This window comes from Myotis yumanensis, unplaced genomic scaffold, assembly GCF_028538775.1.
Source record: "Myotis yumanensis isolate MYYU_CA2020_CCGP unplaced genomic scaffold, mMyoYum1.0.hap1 SCAF_10, whole genome shotgun sequence".
Lineage (NCBI taxonomy): Eukaryota > Metazoa > Chordata > Mammalia > Chiroptera > Vespertilionidae > Myotis > Myotis yumanensis.
Genome location: NW_027223761.1, coordinates 29,452,044 through 29,471,730, shown reverse-complemented (window position 1 = coordinate 29,471,730; position 19,687 = coordinate 29,452,044). Strand labels below are relative to the sequence as shown.

General features: G+C 37.6%; 1 protein-coding gene across 1 annotated transcript in view; it reads left to right on the top strand.

Moving 5' to 3' along the window:
* The first annotated feature begins 985 nt into the window (after positions 1-985).
* The window catches only part of ZDHHC13 (zinc finger DHHC-type palmitoyltransferase 13), a 43,272-nt gene continuing 24,570 nt past the window's right edge, over positions 986-19,687 (top strand). The window contains exons 1-7 of the mRNA XM_070428170.1: positions 986-1,079; positions 8,596-8,741; positions 11,764-11,886; positions 13,165-13,242; positions 14,424-14,568; positions 15,960-16,024; positions 17,910-18,072. Of these exons, the coding sequence (XP_070284271.1) occupies positions 1,053-1,079; positions 8,596-8,741; positions 11,764-11,886; positions 13,165-13,242; positions 14,424-14,568; positions 15,960-16,024; positions 17,910-18,072 (747 nt within the window). The 5' untranslated portion in view covers positions 986-1,052. The remainder of the gene's footprint in view (positions 1,080-8,595; positions 8,742-11,763; positions 11,887-13,164; positions 13,243-14,423; positions 14,569-15,959; positions 16,025-17,909; positions 18,073-19,687) is intronic.

Genomic DNA, 19,687 nt, shown 5'->3' with positions numbered 1-19,687 from the left:
ATTCAGAGATGGGTACCAATGGTTCCCACCCTAAAAGGGCCTGATGATGGGCTTTTGGGACAACTCATGGTTGGTGTGCCCAATAGGCAGGGGTGTTATAATAAAAACAACAATACATTTTAACAATTTTATTTATTATAGTATTTATCATGGGAAAAACCAGCACTTTGTTCGATTTCTAGACATTTATATAATGCTTTAGTATTGCTTTTATAGAATAAAAGAATCAGAATACGTTCAGTTTTTCCCCAATTTAACTCTTAAAAGTCTTAATCTAGTTTAGCCTAGCAACAGATATTTGAAAGAATAATGACAAAGATTGTGTTAGTGCCGGGCTAGAAAAGCTCCGGTTTTCTGGGGACTGAGTGCGAGAGCCCCACTGCACCACTGGAGCTCCCCAAGGTCAGGGACCAAGGCTTAGCCTATGTTCATAGCTGTCTTTTGAGCTGAACAGATCTTAGATGCCAGCTCCTTCAGTGCAGACATTAAAGAGGCGTGGGGAGTGCAGGTGGCGGCCTCTTGCCCAATCCTCCTGTAGCCTGAGCTGTGGAACTCATCTATTTTCTGTGTTGTATGAAGAAAACAGAACCCCAGATGGTGGGAGCGACTTGCCGAAGATCGCAGAAGAAGAGAGTGGCAAATGTTTTCAGTTAACATTTGTTGATTCCGTACTAGATTCAGACATTGGCGGGGGACGGGGGCAGCGGGCTTTACAGGACGGGGCAGGCGGGGCGGGGACTCAGGCTGTGCAGGAGCTGGGATTCAAGTTCCGAATGCGGTCTTGACCTGAGGCTGGAACTTCACCGCGGACTGGGGGCGGGGCCTCCAGCTCCCGGTTCCCCACTCGCCTTCCCGGTGGCAGGAAAGTCCCGCCCCCAGGCGAGAGGAGAGCAGGGATTGGCTTTCTCGAGGCCGACTGACGGGTACAGGCGTGAGCGGGGGCTGCGGCGGAGGCGGGGCCGCGAGCAGGAAGTGGGATACGGGAGGCTCGCGGCGCGCTGGCCAGCGGGTTGCATCCGCCACTTCGCGGCGTCCCTACAGTCACTGGGGCGATGGAGGGGCCGGGCCTAGCCTCGCAGGTGAGTGCGGCCCGGGATGGCTGACCCGGGGGCCTGGCGGGGCGAGGAGCGGCGGCTGCCGCGGGGCGAGGGCGTGGGTTGAGGAAGCTCCCCACGGGGCCTGGAAACCCCGAGAACGATGCTGGCGTTTCTCTGAGGAGACCCGGAGGAGGAGGCCTGGACAGAGGATTGAGTGCCTTCGCCAAGCCTCCAGCCTTCTCGCTCGGGCCACAGCACCCCCGGGGACCGGTACTCCCCCGGTGCCTGGCCGGGACCGCTGTGGGGCCTGGGAGGGGAGGGTGGCTGTTCCTGGGAGAGGTGTCAGGTGACACACCTGAGTTGGACCCGTCGGTCTTGACCTTGGGCCGGAGTCATTGCGGTTCTGTTGATTTCCCTTCTGGCTGAGGCGCCTGGGCACCCGCCTTCGCACCACCCAGCCCTGCTGAAGCTCTGGTTCCCACACCCCTGCTTACTCCTTGGAAGAGGCCAGGCTGCTCGTTTAGGCTGGAGAAGGGGGGCTGGGAAGGGAGGTGCGGGGATAGCTGCCTGCAGAACCCAAAGGACTCTCTAATGTGGAGGTATTACAGCAGCCAGATGTAGTTCCAGAGAACAGAACGGGCCGCTGGGGGGCGTTACAGGAGGCACACGTTCGCTCCAAGAGAACAAGATTTTTTTGTTCTTTTTTTTGAAAAAAATGGCCCTTTCCCAATGCATATTGTAGCTGGTCACAATATGTTGAACAAATGAAGCATACCCAGATTCAGCCAACTTTTAGTGAGTGTTTAGCATGTGCCAAGTGCCTTTAAATGCATTATTTTATTCCAGAATGGACGCATCCTTGAGAAGATGGCAATCTCTAGATACAGATGAGAACACTGACGCTGTCTCCGGTTGGAGTGAGTTAGGCAGTGGATTTTCTGTTGCCAGCAGGGTTCAAGCAGTGTTGGATGATTGGATTACTTGGCCTCTCAAAGACGCCCAATCTAGAGAGCGTTTCTCATGCTCCCCCTGCCCCTTCCTTCTTCCAACAGTCTGATGTAGCTTTAAGTGAGGAATAAATAAGACATGGAGGGAGTTGTCAAGGCGTTCTGAGTAGGTGTTCTTGGATTTTGACAGGCAAAAATAAAAAAGGTTCGTACGCAGGCTGGATTTTCCAAAAGAGTGTAGAGTTTTCACATGGGAACTATCTCATTCTCCCCCCCCCCCCCCCCCCCCCCCGCCCCCCGAGTTTCAAGGAAAAGGTGACAGGAGTAACCATCATATCTTAATTACTGCCACTCATTTACAAAAGCCTTTAAAGGGCTAAAAGTCCACTCCCTCTTGCTGAAGGGAAGGCAGCCCTGCCCCAGTTCGGTGAGAGATGGAGGGAGAGAGTGATTCAGAGGTTGAAATTAATGGGGCAAGGTAGAGATATCATTGTTGTTAATAATAATTGCTACTAAGTGTTTCCATAGTTGTGTAAAGATCTTACCTACATATGGTATTTAAAGTTTGCAAAATATTCTCCCATTCTTGACCTTCACTGTGACGCTGTGAGGTGGGGAGGGATCATGATTCTAGTTTTAGAGATTAGGCCTGAGGCTTAAAATATGGACGTCATCTGTGAAAAGTCTAATAGCCGCTAAGTAACAGAGCCAAGACTTCATTTGTTCTACTGGGAGTTAGGTACTGTTACAGGTGCAGGAGATAAATCAGAACAGTACAGACAAAAACACTCCTGCTCTGGTTGAATTTGGTTCTGGTTCCACCTTGAGAACTGATGTTTTTTTGGGGCAGAATTTGCCAAAACAATTTGCATACCTTGTTTTATTGTGCTTCGCTTCGTTGTGCTTCGCAGATACTGCTTTTTTACAAATTGAAGGTAAGACCCTTCACCAGCAAAAAGATTACGACCCGTTGAAGGCTCAGATGGTGGTTAGCATTTGTTAGCAATAAGGAATTTTTAAGTTAAGGTATGCACATGGTTTTTGTAGACGTAATGCCATTGCACACTTAATAGACTACACTATAGTGTGAACATAACTTTTATAGGCACTGGGAAACCAAAAAATGTGTGTGACTCGCTTTATTGAGATACTCACTTTATTGCAGGGGTCTGGAACTGAACCCCCAGTATCTCCAAGCTAGGCCTTTGCCATCTGGCTCCCAGTTTCCTCTCTGACCTCATTTTCTATTACTTTCTTGCTTGCTCAATTAACCCTGGCCATACTGGCCTCAAGGCCTTGGTACTTACTATTTGCTCTATCTGGAATACTCTTTCCTCATACCCGCATGGCTTATTTCCACACCTCATTAAGGTCTTGACACAAATGTCACCTCCGTGTGGCAAGCCCTCCCCAGTATCACCACTACCAGCAACATTCCCTAGTCTCCTTCCTTGCTTTTATCTCTTCTCAGCATTTAATACCATTTAACATACTTACTTGTCTTGTTTGTTGTCTCTTTCCCTCCACTGAATTAAGGGCTTTGAGGGCAGAGATGTTTATCTGTTGTGTTCACTGCTGTGTGCCTAGCACTAGGGGGTACTCTGTAAATAATTGTCCAATGAATGAACTTGGAAACTGAACTCTGGTACTTCTGTTAATGTCTTGAGAAATTTTAAAGGTTATCAGTCAGATCTCTCTTTTTGTTTTATTTGATAACTTGCAGAACAGTGAACCTCATCAGAGTTTAAAGCATACGGTTTTGTAGATTTGGGGTTTCTCTAAAATTAATGTCTATTGTAACTTTAAATGTATTTATTTACTATTTAGTAAAATGATTTGATTTGTGATATCTCATGGAAATATCATATGATCCCTTATATCTTAAAGATGTTCCTGTGACCTATTGCTGTGGAACAAGTCACCCTAAACCAGGGGTGGGCAAACTTTTTGACTCGAGGGCCACAATGGGTTCTTAAACTGGACCGGAGGGCCGGAACAAAAGCATGGATGGAGTGTTTGTGTGAACTAATATAAATTCAAAGTAAACATCATTACATAAAAGGGTACGGTCTTTTTTTTTTTTTTAGTTTTATTCATTTCAAACGGGCCGGATCTGGCCCGCGAGCCGTAGTTTGCCCACGGCTGGGCTAAACCATAGTGGTGTAAACCACCTATTGCCACGCTCATGGATTCTGTGTCAGGAATTTGGACATGTCAGGAATGGTTTGTTTCTGCTGCACCATATCTGGGGCCTCTGCTAGAAAGACTCGTCAACTGGGATGACTCAGCACTTAGGGCTGGTGTTGTCTTCACTCACACGTCTGGCAGTTGATGCTGACTTTCAGCAGGGTCACCTACATGTGGCTGGGCCTCTGCACAGCATGGTGGCTGGGTTCCAAGAGTGAGCATCTCAGGAGACAGAAGGAGGAAGCTACCAGTTTCTAAGGCCTGGGAATCACTTCTGCAGAATTTAGTAGTGGAGCGTCACTGAGGTTCCTCTGTGAGGAAGGACATGGACCCTCTCCTCTTGATGGAGAAGTATCAAAGAAGTTGGGGGCTTTGCTATAAAAATCACCACAGATGTGATTTTCATAATATCTTGTTATGCCCGTGAAGGAGAGTAGTCAGCTAGCTACGTGTCTCTTTCTTGGTATCCCACCCCTCCTTTTTGTAAATCTTGTCTGTTGTGTTCACTGCCATATCCTGTGTCTAGAATAGTACCTGGCACATAGTAGGCATTCAGTTAATATCTGATGAATGAATGAATGGATTGTAGTAGGAATTGTGTCTTACTCGATTACCTAGTTACCTAGTTACTTAGTACTGTGATTGGTAGGTAGTAGGTGTTCTTTACATTTCCCTGAATGAATGATTAAGGAAAACTCAGGAATTTGCTGGCTTCCTGAGAATTTGCTTCATCTATTCTGTTACCTTAATATTGTAGGTAGCCATGTAGCAGTTAAGCTTCCACTGCAAAAGGATGTTTGTTTGTGTGGTGAAGTCTTTACCAGTGCGCATGTCATTAATGACTCTTGTAACAATTCCTCTTACCATACAACATGGAGTTGGAAGGAACTTCATAGCTATATGACCTGCTCCTTCCATTTTACAAATGTAGAAGCTGAAGCCAAAAATGGGGTAATTCGCCACCATCATACAGCCAACATGAAATCTGAGACTTTGACCTTGTTCTCAAGGAGTTTACATTTCAATGTAGTAAAAATGAAACAACTAGAAAATACCATAAAAATAATTTTTTGATAACTAGAGAGTAATCTCTAAGAAGGATTTCCTATCATGACATAAACTGCTTTAATCTTTGTGATGGGAATATATGGTTGGTTTCCTTAAACATCTTTATGGGACTGTCTCTAGTTAGTTAACCTCCCCCAAAGCAGGTCCTCTCCTTTTTCACCTATAACTCTTGTGGAAAATTTTGGGAAGGAGCAAATCTAGAGCAAAGGAGATAACTTAGAGCTGTAGTCTCTAAACTTTTTTGATCATGCACTACTATCAGTAAAACAATTTTGAACTTGCACCCCTAGAATAAAGCACTATTATATTGTGAAAAGTAGGATCCAAAATTTTCATTTTTGTAAAATATCACTAATTTTGAGCTGAATGGAGTGATGAATGGAGCCTGCACTGCAAGCTGGCTGGGAGCTCAGGGATCCAGCTGCACAGTACAGATCATCCAGGCGCTGACTGCAATTTATCATCACTTGTTGGCAATGGATAACTCTAACCCCTATGCACTGATGGGAATGATTCTCTGTTATATGGTTGTCTGGGACTTAAACAGTTCAGCACCCCTCTATTTGATGTACATGGGGGCTTGGGACAGGGGTCAGTCACCAAATTCATATTGTCATGGAGCATGTTATTGTAAGATTTGACAATATATTTCTAAACTATATTCATTCATTAATAGGTCAACATATACACATGGTAAGGTTTTGAATTAAAGATAGTAAATATAAATTTGCTTCAAATCACCCTTTTTGGTAATTTTGAATATTTTTGGAGGGAAGCTGGCATTTTGTTTAGATTGTCTTTGTTTTTACTTTGTGTGACTAGTGAAGATTACCTGCTCTGAAGAGAAGTGTCAGCTCTGTAGTACTCTTGTTTGTGTGTACTTATGTTGTCATTATCTTAATTCATGGCCTCTTTATAGTTTAACTCACTTGCTCATTTTGGGAGGGCAACTTAGTGCTCAAATCAGTAAAGCTTAAAGAGGCCAAGTTTGTAAAATTTTGCAGCTTTCTCTTAAAAATAAAGATCAAAGGCATTGTAATAGAATAGAAGCTTTAACATTTTCCCCATTATCTAATGGGTCAGTGCATATACAGCCTTGTGTACACTTGCCTCACTTCAGAGACCATTGACTCTGAAAGCAGGCTTTGAGGTTATATAATCATTTTTAGGTTTTACTCTGATCTGGATTTAGGGTCCCCCCCCCAAAAAAAATGCTGACATGAACAGAAGGCACCTCCTGTTCTCTAGTCTTTATCACCCATTTTTGCCATTTAATCACATATTGCCTTCCATATGTCTCTGATTTACCTGCACTATTAGACTTAAACTCCTGGAGGATAAATACCCATGTCTTCATAGGGTGGGGGCCATGTACATCATAAGTACACAATAATTAATTGTTGAATAAGTAAATAAATGCTCTTAATTGCCCATGTTCTTTACATTGACATGTGTAATCCTCCCTAAGTTCCTACATGAAAAATGAAGCTGATGTCCTTAATGCCTTAAGACATTATTAGAGGAAACAAATTTGTATCTTTAGAATGAGTCAATTTTCTGTGATGAAAAATCTGTATATAAACAAAGGGTTAATCTTCCTAACATACAAATGGAAAAAGATACACAATCTACTAGAAAAACAGTAGACTGTGAAAAGGCAGTCCACCAAAGAGAAATTATGAGAGCTAGTCAACATAACAAACAAACAAACTACCAAAATTCCGATTAGCTATGAGGGGCACACAAATGAAAAACAAGGTGTCATATTTTAGCCATCAGATTGGCAAGAATGTACTGGATGTTAATTATAGGATTATTTGTAGAAGTGAAGACTGAAATCAACCTACAGAACTAACAATAGGGAAGTGGTTGAATAAATGATGCTAGATCTATACAATTGAATAATATTCAGCTATTACTGACCAGCAGAGCTGTACATGGTACATGGTTAAGTGAGACAAGCAAGTTGATGAATGCAATCCCATTGTTTTTAAAAAATAAATATTAAGAAGAAAATGATAAAAGCATATATGTATATATACTGTATAATGTCAGTTATGTTAGAGTATACAGTAGGTCCTCAGGTTATGTCGGAGATCCGTTCCTATGGTGTGACATAAGGTGATTTTCTCTGTAAGTCGGAACCCACCTACATAAGCACCTACGTCACTCACATGGAGCACATACGCAGCAGTAATGAAGTGAAACAGTAAAAAAAATTTAAAAGAAAGATAACAATTTCTGACCTTTATTTGTGGTAAATAAATAATAAAAAACATAAAGCACATATGTACATATGTCGAAATGACGGAACTTTTCTTTTTTTATAAATAAATGGGAGATGGTGACGTAACCACGAAATGACATACGTAACCTGAGGACTGCCTGTATACACAATGACAAAGGATACCCCAAATTAAATAATAGTATCTCTGGTAATGTAAGATTGGAATATTTGCAAATCACATATCTAACAGAGGACTTTTGTCTAGAATATATAATATAAAGAACTCTCAAAACTTTAAGAAAACAAATAGCTCAGTTAAAAAAATGGCAGTTTTCTTAACTTTTGTCTGAAAAAGTGTATATTTCATCCCTGTTTTTGCAGAATATTTTTGCTGGTGTTTCCAGGTTTACAGTATTTTCCTTCAGCTCTTCAAAACTATTGTGCTTTTTTTTTGTCTTTTGGCTTGCACTTACTAATGAGAAGTCTGAATTCATTCTTATCTTTGTTTTTGAACATAATGTGTCTTTTTCCTTAGGTTGCTCTTAAGATTATGTCTTTATTTATTTAGTGATTTGATTATGATATACCTTGGTATGAGAATTTGAGGTTTATTCTGCTTGTTTTTTTTTTTTTTTAGCTTCTAGGAGCTGTGGGTTTGTAATTTTTCACTAAATTTGGCAGATTTTTTGCTATTGTTTAGTCAAATATTTAAAAATATCTCCCCCTCTTCTTGTGGGACTCAAGCTATACATGTTCAAGAACTTGATTCATTAGGGATCTCTTTAGTGTGTATCTGCCACAACTCCCAAAACAGAGGCATGGCGACCTTCCTATTTGTAATGTCAATAGCCATGACCTTCCACCTCCTATAAGAATTAAGATCTATTTGTGTGCCTTTGCTTTGTCTTAAGACAAAACATAGATATAATTTGGAATTTTCTAATATTAAGCATCTAATCCTCGTGAAGAGAATTAAGATGAAAATCTTCCCTTGTATTCAACTCTAAGACTCAAAACATTTTAAATTTAATAACATAGATATTGGTGATAGTAGCAAATTTTTCATTATGTAATTGAATGTGACATTAATTCTCTTCCTGTGCTTTGTCACATTACTCCTACTCTCCAGTGCAGGAATCACAGCCATGGCCCCCACCCTTCAGGATTTGGTCGACATGGAGTCTGTGCACATGAAAACAAAGAACTTGCCAAGGCAAGAGAAGCTCTTCCTCTTATAGAGGACTCTAGTAACTGTGACATTGTAAAAGCTACTCAGTAAGTCTTCCCAGTTCTTTGTTTTACCTTTATGTTCTGTTCAAGTGTAATAATGTATGTGCAGTTCATGGCATACAGTGTATACCCAGCTCACTTCCTACTCCATTGCTAGTATGTTTGTTATAGCAGCATCAGACCACTTAACGCAGTGCACCTTAGCTGTTTATTTCCAGTCTGTCCCATTAGATTGTGAGCAGCTTCTTAGCAAAAGCATGTTTTTTTTCATCTTTGTAGCCCCATGCTTTTGCACAGTTCCTGCCTTGTATTAGGTGCCCAGTAAATGCTTTTATTGTCTTCTGGCTTGAATGAATGAATCATTTTAAGTGACACTAAAACTAGACCAGTGATGGCGAACCTATGACACGCGTGTCAGGTGACACGCGAACTCATTTTTTTGGTTAGATTTTCCTTTGTTAAATGGCATTTAAATATATAAAATAAATATCAAAAATATAAATCTTTGTTTTACTGTGGTTGCAAATATCAAAAAATTTCTATATGTGACACGGCACCAGAGTTAAGTTAGGGTTTTTCAAAATGCTGACACACCGAGCTCAAAAGGTTCGCCATCACTGAACTAGACTCTGAGTTTGAAACACAAATCTGAGTCTTCTAAAATGTACTACAACCAAAATATATAGGTGGGATGGAAAAATACCAGCTCACACCTTTATGGATATTTTAAACATTTATTTAGTGAGTACTTTCTGTGTACCTACTGTGTGCCAAAAGAAAGTCAGTAAAGTAGAATTAGGCTTCCTGACCACTTGAAACATATAGTGGGTTGTTTTGCTTGCACCAAAAATGAAATTATGTTTTGAAAGGAGATCCTTAAGATCTCTAGATGTGGGTATTAAATCATTTCCAACATTTTTATCCTCGTGAATCTCATTGATTATTAACATCCACCCATCTCTTGCCATTGAATATATTTTGAAATATTTTGTCCATCAAGCTACATTGATTTTTAATACATTTTCTTAATAATCAAATATAAATCTGACTATCAGAGCTTCTAATCAGCATGAAAAGAACTAATGTTGCCACACTAACTTGATATAATTGTTGTCAAAAGCAAGGATGTTTGGTGATTAATTAGCCTGTTTGGCCTTAATGTAGACTAATATATAATTTATGTTAGTTAAAAAATAATTGACAGTTATTTGGATATTCTAAATATTAATTTATATGAATTCTCGAGGCCCTGGGAACCACTACTTTACATGAATATTATTTGATATCGTTTATATTATTATATTTATATGAATATGAGAATGTTCTTAAGATAAATATTAGCTTTAATTAGAATGGAAACTTTTAAATGTTTCTCTGCTACTGGTAAATTTCTATAAGATAAATGTAAAAAATTAGGCTATGCACACAGGAAATTAAAAACTCACATTTTAACCCTGCCAGTATGGCTCAGTGGTTGAACATCGACCTATGATCCAGGAAGTCACTGTTTGATTCCTGGTCAGGGCACATGCCTGGGTTGTGGGCTCGACCTCAGTCAATGATTTTCTCATATCATTGATGTTTCTATCTTGCTCTTACTCTATGAAATAAAAAAATACATATTTAAAAAAATCTCACATTTTATATCATTCCTAAACTTTCCTTTGAGGTCTTAGACCTTCTTAAGTCATTGTGGGAAGATCTTTAGATAGATGTGGGAAGGCAAAAAAACCCCCACAAAAAACAAAAGCCAGCGTGTGTGTGTGTGTGTGTGTGTGTGTGTGTGTGTTTGTGTTTTCTAAACCATGAAAATCCTCATTAGTGTGTACTCTTATGTTTCTCATGTAAAGGGACTATTTTTTTTTCCCAGTAAAATGTTAAAGTTGACATTTAAAAGATGAAAAATGTATGTATCATCAACAATTTACTTCTATTAATATTTTCATTTAGCATTGTACGATAGTTACCTCTATCTTAAAAATGCCATAAAGACAGGTAGATAGGGACACACACACATTTTGGTGAGGTAGAAATGATTTAATTTTACATCATGCTAAATGTGGTCTGTTGGGACTTAATATTTTTTGTTAAAAGAAATATTGCTAATGAATTATTTTAAAAGTTATTATGGTCTTAAAATATATACTTCTCTCCTGTTTCTCATTCTTATAGTCAATCAATTAAATAACTCTCTTAAACATTCCTCAAGTCCATCCCTCACTGTAGGCTCTCATTGCCTCTCACCTGTATGTATTGCAAGAGCCTCTAAACTGGTCTTTCAGTCTCTGCTTCACCCTCTGCAAATTAGTTTCCATACTGCCACTAATGCGATCTTCCTTAAAACTCAAGAGTCTCAGAGCGTTCCTCTTTAAAACTTGCAGTAGTTTCCCTTTGAACAGTAGATGAATTATGAACTTCAAAGCATGGCATAGAAGGCCGAGGCAGTCTTTGCCTCTCTATTCTATCATATTTTACCATTCTCTTCCATATGCTTTATCCTTCCTCAGTGTTAAATTGCTTATATTTCTCTGAACATCTGTGCAGTTTCACATCTCTGATTGTTGTACATGCTGTTCCCTCTGCCTGAAATGACCTCCCTTCAGCCTACAAAACATAGTTCATAAACCATGGTTCATCCCCTTCAGAATGTCTAATTTCTTCCTTTGCCATACATACCTTATGCTATGTTTACATTTTATTGTTGAATTTATCCCATCCCAAGTTTTAGTCTCTCTCCTTAATTGGGAGGTCATTGCATGGGCTTGGTTTGATTCAAGAATGAGATTATAGTCAGGAATCAGCACCATACATTCCTGGCATATAGTGGAGAATCTAAAGAAGTTTATTGAAGAAAGGCAAATGTGAATGTTAAAGTTTATTTAAGAAAATCAAGTTCAACTCCAAATGGATGTTGTTTGGCTTTACAATATGGCCTCTTGATATGTATCTTTGTTAATATATTTCTGTGTTGACTGAAAGATCGGATGAAACCTGGTAAAAGAAAGAAATTTTGATATTTGAAATTATTTTAATGTTATCAATTATGTCCTTTTTTTTCTTATTTGAGATACGGGATTTTTGAACGATGTAAAGAATTGGTAGAAGCAGGATATGATGTCAGGCAACCAGACAAAGAAAATGTGTCGCTTCTTCATTGGGCTGCTATTAACAACAGACTGGATCTTGTAAAGTAAGATGGGATATATGTGTTTTAATTGTGTATTTATAATTCTAGACCTCTCCTTCATTTGTGTTTTCTTCAAGTGCAACTTTTAATGTTGAAGCATCCTTAGTCCTTTATTGTAAATGAATTCCTGAAACTGTGCCACACACATCAGTTATCCGAGCGTTGAAAAGGACCGAGGAGATCATCCAGTCCAGGGTTGTCATTGGCTTAAAAGGAAAACTGAAGACAAAGCCACAGGGCCCATTATAAAGATAAAGTTCAGGCAATGTAATTGAACATTGTTTTTAAAAGAAAAAGTGTAAGATAAACTTTCTCCGGAAAGTTTCAGGTAGTGTAGAAGAAACATTGAAATATTTTTACATTGCTTAATAATGCCAGGGGGATTGGATGAATAGGGGAATAATTTTACCTTTTTAAAAAGCTAAATGTGCAATACATTTTTAAGTAGGCATGTATTGGATTGTAGAAAATACTTTCTTTTCGTAAAGCAATACTGCCTAACCATTATTTTTTATTTTATACCTTAGCATGTAAAATATATGTATGTATGTGAATTACATGTAATTTGTATTATATATATTAAATTTTGGAGGTTTAAGAAAATAAAACTATACTAAAGTTTAAAATAAATACACATACAGATAAACCCCTCTTCTGTGACAATAAACTGATGCGTTGTTTGATAATGATATGCGAAGCACAACTTTGAGATAATGAGGCTAATTCCTGTAAACCACAGAAGAAAAGTCTCTTTGCCTTACAGATTCACTTATTCAGTGTATCATATCTGTGTCTCCAAATAGAAAGCAAAACATTCAAAATGTCTAACTTTTCTAAAAGAATTTTGAATTATTTTTTACTATTTTTAAAATTCATTCCCAGATAGTAATTCTAATCTTAAGCTGTTTAAAGTGATATTATTTCACTTTTTCTTTCAATTTAAGTAGCATATCTGTGTGATCCTGAACCTTTTACATATAAACCTTTAAGAGTGTTGTGGTAATTAGAATATGCAGAATAGTTATCCCATGCTCAGTATGTAAGTTATAATTGAATGCTAATGACACCAGGAGTAATTACTTATATGCTATGAATATTTCACTAGGGTTCTGTTTGATGCTGTTGTGTGAATCTTTCAGACTTCTGTTGATCTGTGAGGTTTTAGGGAGGGTTCTTATTATAATTTCTGTTTTCCAATACATTTATTACTAAGAATAAAGTTTTCTTTCTCAGCATGAATTTTAAGTTTTAAATCTGTTTATCTATGTCTGTTTTTAACAGGTTTTATATTTCAAAAGGTGCTGTGATAGATCAGTTGGGTGGAGATTTAAATTCAACTCCTCTTCACTGGGCCATCAGGTAAAGGTTTTTTTGTACACTGACATTGCTATTCAAAGTCAAGTGACTTAAGTTTATTTTCTGAACATTAATGATCAGCATTTTCCACTAGAATTTTCTGGGATTCTCTTCTGTGCTATCCAGTATGGTAGCCACTAGCCATATGTGAAATATGAAATAGGGCTAATGTAACTAAGGAATTGAATTTTAAATTTAATTTAAAATTTATTTTATTTAATTTTAACTAATATGAAATCAAATAGCCTCATGTAGCTATTAGCCATCATATTGGAAACTGCAGTTAGAGACCATTTGAAGGGCTTTCTTTCCTCCCCCCTTCATTAAACAAACAAACAAACAAACAAACAAATGTAGCTTTAAGGAGTTTCCAAAGACGGATGTTTTTCATGTTTAACTTGGGCCTCCAGTGTGATGCTCAAACTCAAATGTGTGTCTTATACTTTCTTTTATGTAATCAAAATACATATATTTTGTACTTGATCACATGGTTAAAAATGATAGTTTAGTGAACTATAAATCAATTTTTTTTCTCTTATAAATCTTAGCCATCTGAAGCTGAAGTTAATAGGCCTGTCTAAATACCTAACAATTTCTGTATGGTTGATGGGGTTGACATGAACCTGAAACTAAAGTGAATAATTGTTCATTTAAGGCAAGGAATTGGATCTTTTCTCCATAGCCAATAAATTTGAAGAATCTAGGGTGAACTCATCCGCATGTAAGCTTCATGTGGAAAATGATCCATATTCAGGTGTAAAAATATCTAATTTCTAAGAATAATATTACAGTATACCAGCAGTCTGAATGTTATATTGCAGGGTATCTGGCTCATGATTATTTTAAAGTAGCAACAGTGAAGTCTAACTGGTTTTAAAGTTTACATTTTTAGCATTAGTCATGTAACATTATTATTTATACATGGTAGCAACGTAAGGTTTAAGATAGATTGGGAGGTTATTAAGGTTATTACCTGCCCTCAAGAAGGACTGTCCAGATAGTTCTAAGTGTGGAACACCTAAGTAAAGGACATTTAGAGAATCTCCAGAGTTTTAAAAACCTTATTGTTAGGAAATACTTTTTATATCTAACTAAAATCCCTCATGTCTCAGGGATATCAGTTTCTCCCTGCATTTTTTATTTTTGCTACAGAATACAGTATACTTTTTATTCTTTATTTACAGACAAGGACATTTACCCATGGTCATATTATTACTGCAATATGGTGCAGACCCCACCCTCATCGATGGAGAAGGATTCAGCAGCATCCATCTGGCAGTATTATTTCAACACATGCCCATTATAGCCTATCTCATCTCAAAGGGACAGGTATATCTTGAAACATATCTTATACTATAGCTATTATAAATTTGAAGAGATTGAGAAGATGAGTAGTAGTCTGTTCTCATTTTTAAAGTATTAGTGAAAAATATCCAGATATTCAAATATTAGCCTCAGTAGGTCTAGCTATTGAATATTCCTTTCTAGCTTCATTGGAGCAAAAAGGACAGGTCATTTAACTCAGTAACATATAATAGATGTTTTTAAGCTTGTAAGCCAGTAATAGTTTTCCTTATGATTCTTGCAGAGATTTTCAAAAACATGACTTCAAAGCCTATATTTTTCTTCTGGCTGAATGTAGAAATGGTAATCAGATCACTGAATTAACCCATCATTGCTTTCATTGTTTGAGTCTAAATGGGAGACCAATTTGAATGTGTGCTTCTTATTGTTCTCTAAAGTAATTCCATGAAAAATGACTTGCCTTAAGAGGCATCCATTTATGGCACAGGTTAAATTATAGGTTATTGGCAGTGGGAGTGTCACTGTCAGCTATATTTGTCTGGGATATGCTTTCTCTTAGCAAAGTAGTTTATGCATTAGCAGACTCGCCTATAACAGGCGTGGACACATGTTTGCACAAATGCTGTGGAATGACTGTGTTCTCTGTAAATAAGCACTTTCTCTCAGACTTAGCCAGTTGAAGTAGAATAATTATAACCTCCTTGGGCTCACTTTGGAAATATGTTTGAGGAAGAATGCTTCCTGCTTCTCTTTGTGTTCCTTCCCATGTTGTACTCCTCCAAGGCCCATAAGGATCTTCAATAATTGAGACTCTTTCTTTGGCTTGGTTGGAACCATTATTGTATACCTCGAACCTGGGCCCATTTTATTAAAAGGTGGTATGATTCTTTTTTCTTTTTTTTATATACTAGGAAAATAGAAAAGAATTTTTCATGTGTTACCTTTTAAAACATAATATGATAAATAAAAGAAAATACAATCAGAAGATAGTTGTTCACTATTACTGTTACGTGTTTAAGTAGAGACTGAATGACTTTGTTTAAAAGATGATAGTACCAGTGAATGTACTATCAGTTAAGGTTTAAAACTAGATGACTTCTAGGGTCTTTGCTTCTAAAGTCTCTTATATTTGATGGTGATTATTATTTCTCTCTTTCCCTTAGCTCTCTTCCATTCATATTATATAACACTTTGAATCATATATTCAGATATACCTTTTAAAAATATTTTCTATAAATCAGGGAACTTTTATCCTATGGCTGTGAAGCAGAACATTCTTTTATTAAATGATACTTGAACCCTCATTATAGACACAATGGTAGTGCTAATGCATTGAAGAAATACCTCTATTAAGAAAAAAAAGAGAATTTTGACTGTGTCTACAGTTAAGCTGATTGACCCTTCTTTTTGAACAGAGTGTGAATATGACGGATTTAAATGGGCAGACACCTCTCATGCTATCAGCTCACAAAGTACTTGGGTGAGTTTAATTGAATTGCCTCATTCTGATTCTTGCTTCTGACCATTTCTTTTTTGTATATATAATTTTAAATATCTTAATCTATATGAAATGATAGTACATTCTGAAGAATAAAATAAGATTTTCCACCCTGTGATTGTGATATGGACTTTTTATGTAGTTATATTTAGAAAAGCACTATTGAAATAATTTTCTCTTTTCTGATAGCTTAGGGGAAGAGTTTGAAAGCTACTATAAGAAAACTAGAGGCCTGGTGCACGAAATTCATGCACGGGTAGGGTCCTTAGGCCTGCCTGGCGATCAGGGCCAATTAGGGCCTTCCTTCCCTTGGCTGCTGGCTGCTGGCTGGGGCCTTCCTTTGTTCTGTGCCACGCCCTAGTGGTCAGTGCATGTCATAGCAAGTGTTTGAACTCCCGGTTGGTCGAACTCATGAGGGGACAATTTGCATATTAGCCTTTTATTATATAGGATAATTTCTTTATAGAACAGATAGAGATTCCATAGCATATATTTATTATTTTTTTAAAAATAAATCTTTATTGTTGAAAGTATTACATATATCCCTTTTATTTTTCTCCATTGCCCTCTTCAGCCCCTCTCCCCCACAAGCCTTCACCACCCACTGTCTGTGTCTATGGGTTTTGCATATATGCATATGAGTTCATTGGTTGATTTCTTCCCCACCTCTGCCCTCCCCGATAGCATATAGTTATTAACATGACTTACGTTTCTTATTTTGCATTTTTTAAAAATGGCAATGGGGGGAAAATTCAGGACATCTGTAATACTGTCAACAATAAAAATATATATATATGCATAAAAAAGACAAGTTTAAATGTTCTCATAATTTGAAATCTAGATGATAAATCTGCTTTGCAGAACACAATGAATGTTGAGGATCTCCAACATTGATGACTGCTCAGAAAATACTAATTGTAACTGACCTATGGAAATAGTGTATATGTTCACATTAAGTACTTGCATATTTAAGTTTTTCTGTGTATTTCTTTTATAAACACATGATAAATGACCAGCATATAGTCCATCTTCTGTGTTTCTTCTCTTAAATATATGCTTTAGTTTTCACTTTGTCAGTTTATTTCCAAGGTTATGCTCAATTTCTGATTTTGATTTTACTTTAGACTTTTCTCCTAGGAACTGAGTTAGTTCTGATGTCATTTCCTTTTCATTCATAGAGTGGTGGGGTAGGGGTAGAATTTTATTAAAAAGCTTTTTGTGATCTTTGCCAATAACTCTGAAGTCAGATACAGTGTTTAAAGATCTCGGTAGAATAAGTTAAGTAGAATATTATTTTATTAAAAGAATCTCAAGTAGTCATGAAGGGCAGGGAGGTATTGATGATAAAACAATATTTATTGAATTCTGCATTCTAGTCCATAACTTTCTAAGATAAACACATATTTTAGAATATTATTTATTCCCAACTTTATTTAATAATAGGTTAGAAGGAAAATGTGAAGTTAGCTTTTGGTTTATCTCCTCAAATATAGTATTGTACATTTAATTTTTAATTAGATGAATAACATAGAATTTTATATTGGCCAAAGTTAAATGTATAATTTAAAAGAAAAGGTTAATAAAATAACAACATGAAAGTAAAAGTTTGAAAAACAAAAGTAGTTATTTCACTGTATTGATGTGAAAATTATATTTTCTATATAGTCACACAATAGATATCTTTTTGAGGGGCATGTGCATCTCTTCTATTAGCAACTACAATAGAACTCTGCACAAAGAAAGTCCTTAGTTTTCAGAATTTTTATTTGTTAATTGATATATTAGCTTAAAAGATTGGTTATTTACATTTTCCCCTCAAATCATTCATTTCTCTAATACCCCTTGGTATTTTATTGTTTTGAAACAGGCCAGAACCAACTGGATTTCTTTTAAAGTTTAATCCTTCTCTCAATGTGGTTGATAAAATACACCAAAACACCCCACTTCACTGGGCAGTGGCAGCAGGAAATGTTACTGCAGTTGATAAACTTTTGGAAGCTGGTTCTAGCCTGGATATCCGAAATGTTAAGGTATGACCAGGTATTTATCTCCCTTAGTTTATTATATCTTCAGTTAGAAGATTGATAAATTAACATAAAGATAAGCTATACATATGACTTCAGTTATTACAGGATAGATGTAAATAATAATAGCTGGCTACTCTCAGAACAAATATGTTAAGTCTATGAATCTGATGAGGTTTTAAAAAAATGCTCTACATTACTAATCATCAGAGACATGCAAATTAAAACCACAATGAGATATCACCTCACACCTGCCAGAATGGCTATCATCAATAAATCAACAAACAACAAGTGTTGGCAAGGGTGTGGAGAAAAGAGAACCCTCTTGCATTGGTGTTGGGAATGCAGACTGGTACAGCCATTGTGGAAAACAGTAGGGAGTTTCCTCAAATAATTAAAAATGGAACTGTTTTTTGACCCAGTGATTTCACTTTTGGGGATATATTTTAAGATCCCACTTCTGAGAATATAATCTAAGAATGTGAAACACTAATTCAAAAGAATAAATGTACCCCTATGTTCATTGCAGTGTTATTTACAATAGCCAAGATCTGGAAACAGCCCAAGTGCCCATCAGTAGATGAATAGGTAAAAAAGCTGTGGTATATTTATACAATGGAATACTATGCAGCCATGGGAAAGAAGGAACTCTTACCTTTTGCAACAGCATGGATGGATCTAAAGATTATTAGGCTAAGTGAAACAAGCCAGTCAGAGAAAGACGAATAGCATATGATCTCACTTATATGTAGAATCTAATGAACAAAATAAACTGACGAACAAAATAGAAACAGAGGCATGGCCCTAGCCAGTTTGGCTCAGTGGATAGAGCGTCAGCCTGCAGACTGAAGGGTCCAAGGTTTGGTTCTGGTCAAGGGCACATGCCTGGATTGTGGGCTCGATTCCCAGTGGGGAGCATGCAGGAGGCAGCCAACCAATGATTCTCTCATTGTTGATGTTTCTCTCTCTCCCTCTCCCTTCTTCTCTGAAATGAATAAAAATGTATATATATATATATATATATATATATATATATATATATATATAAGAAACAGAGGCATGGATATACATGGGACAGACTGATAGCTGTTAGGGGGAAGTAGGGTGGGGGAACTGGATAAAAGAAGGTGAAGGAATTAGCCAAAAAGTATGTATATATAACACAGAGACACAGGCAATGGGGTGGTGATAGTCAGAGGGAAAGTGGGGTGGAGACCAGGTGGAGATGGGCAAGGAGCGGGGGAATGGGGATGGAAAGAGACTTTGTTTGGGGCACACGATGCAGTGTGCTGATGATGTTTTATTGAGTTGTACATTTGAAACCTGTATGGTTTTGTGAACTATTGTCACCCCAATAAATTCAATTAAAAAAAAAATGGAATCATACAGTAAAAAAAAAAGTCTCGTACCCATGCTATATAAAAAATGTGATTGAGCCCTAGTCGGTTTGGCTCAGTGGATAGAGCGTCGGCCTGGGGACTGAAGAGTCCCAGGTTCGATTCCGGTCAAGGGCATGTACCTTGGTTGCAGGCACATCCCCAGTAGGGGGTGTGCAGGAGGCAGCTGATCGATGCTCCTCTCTCATCGATGTTTCTAACTCTCTATCCCTCTCCCTTCCTCT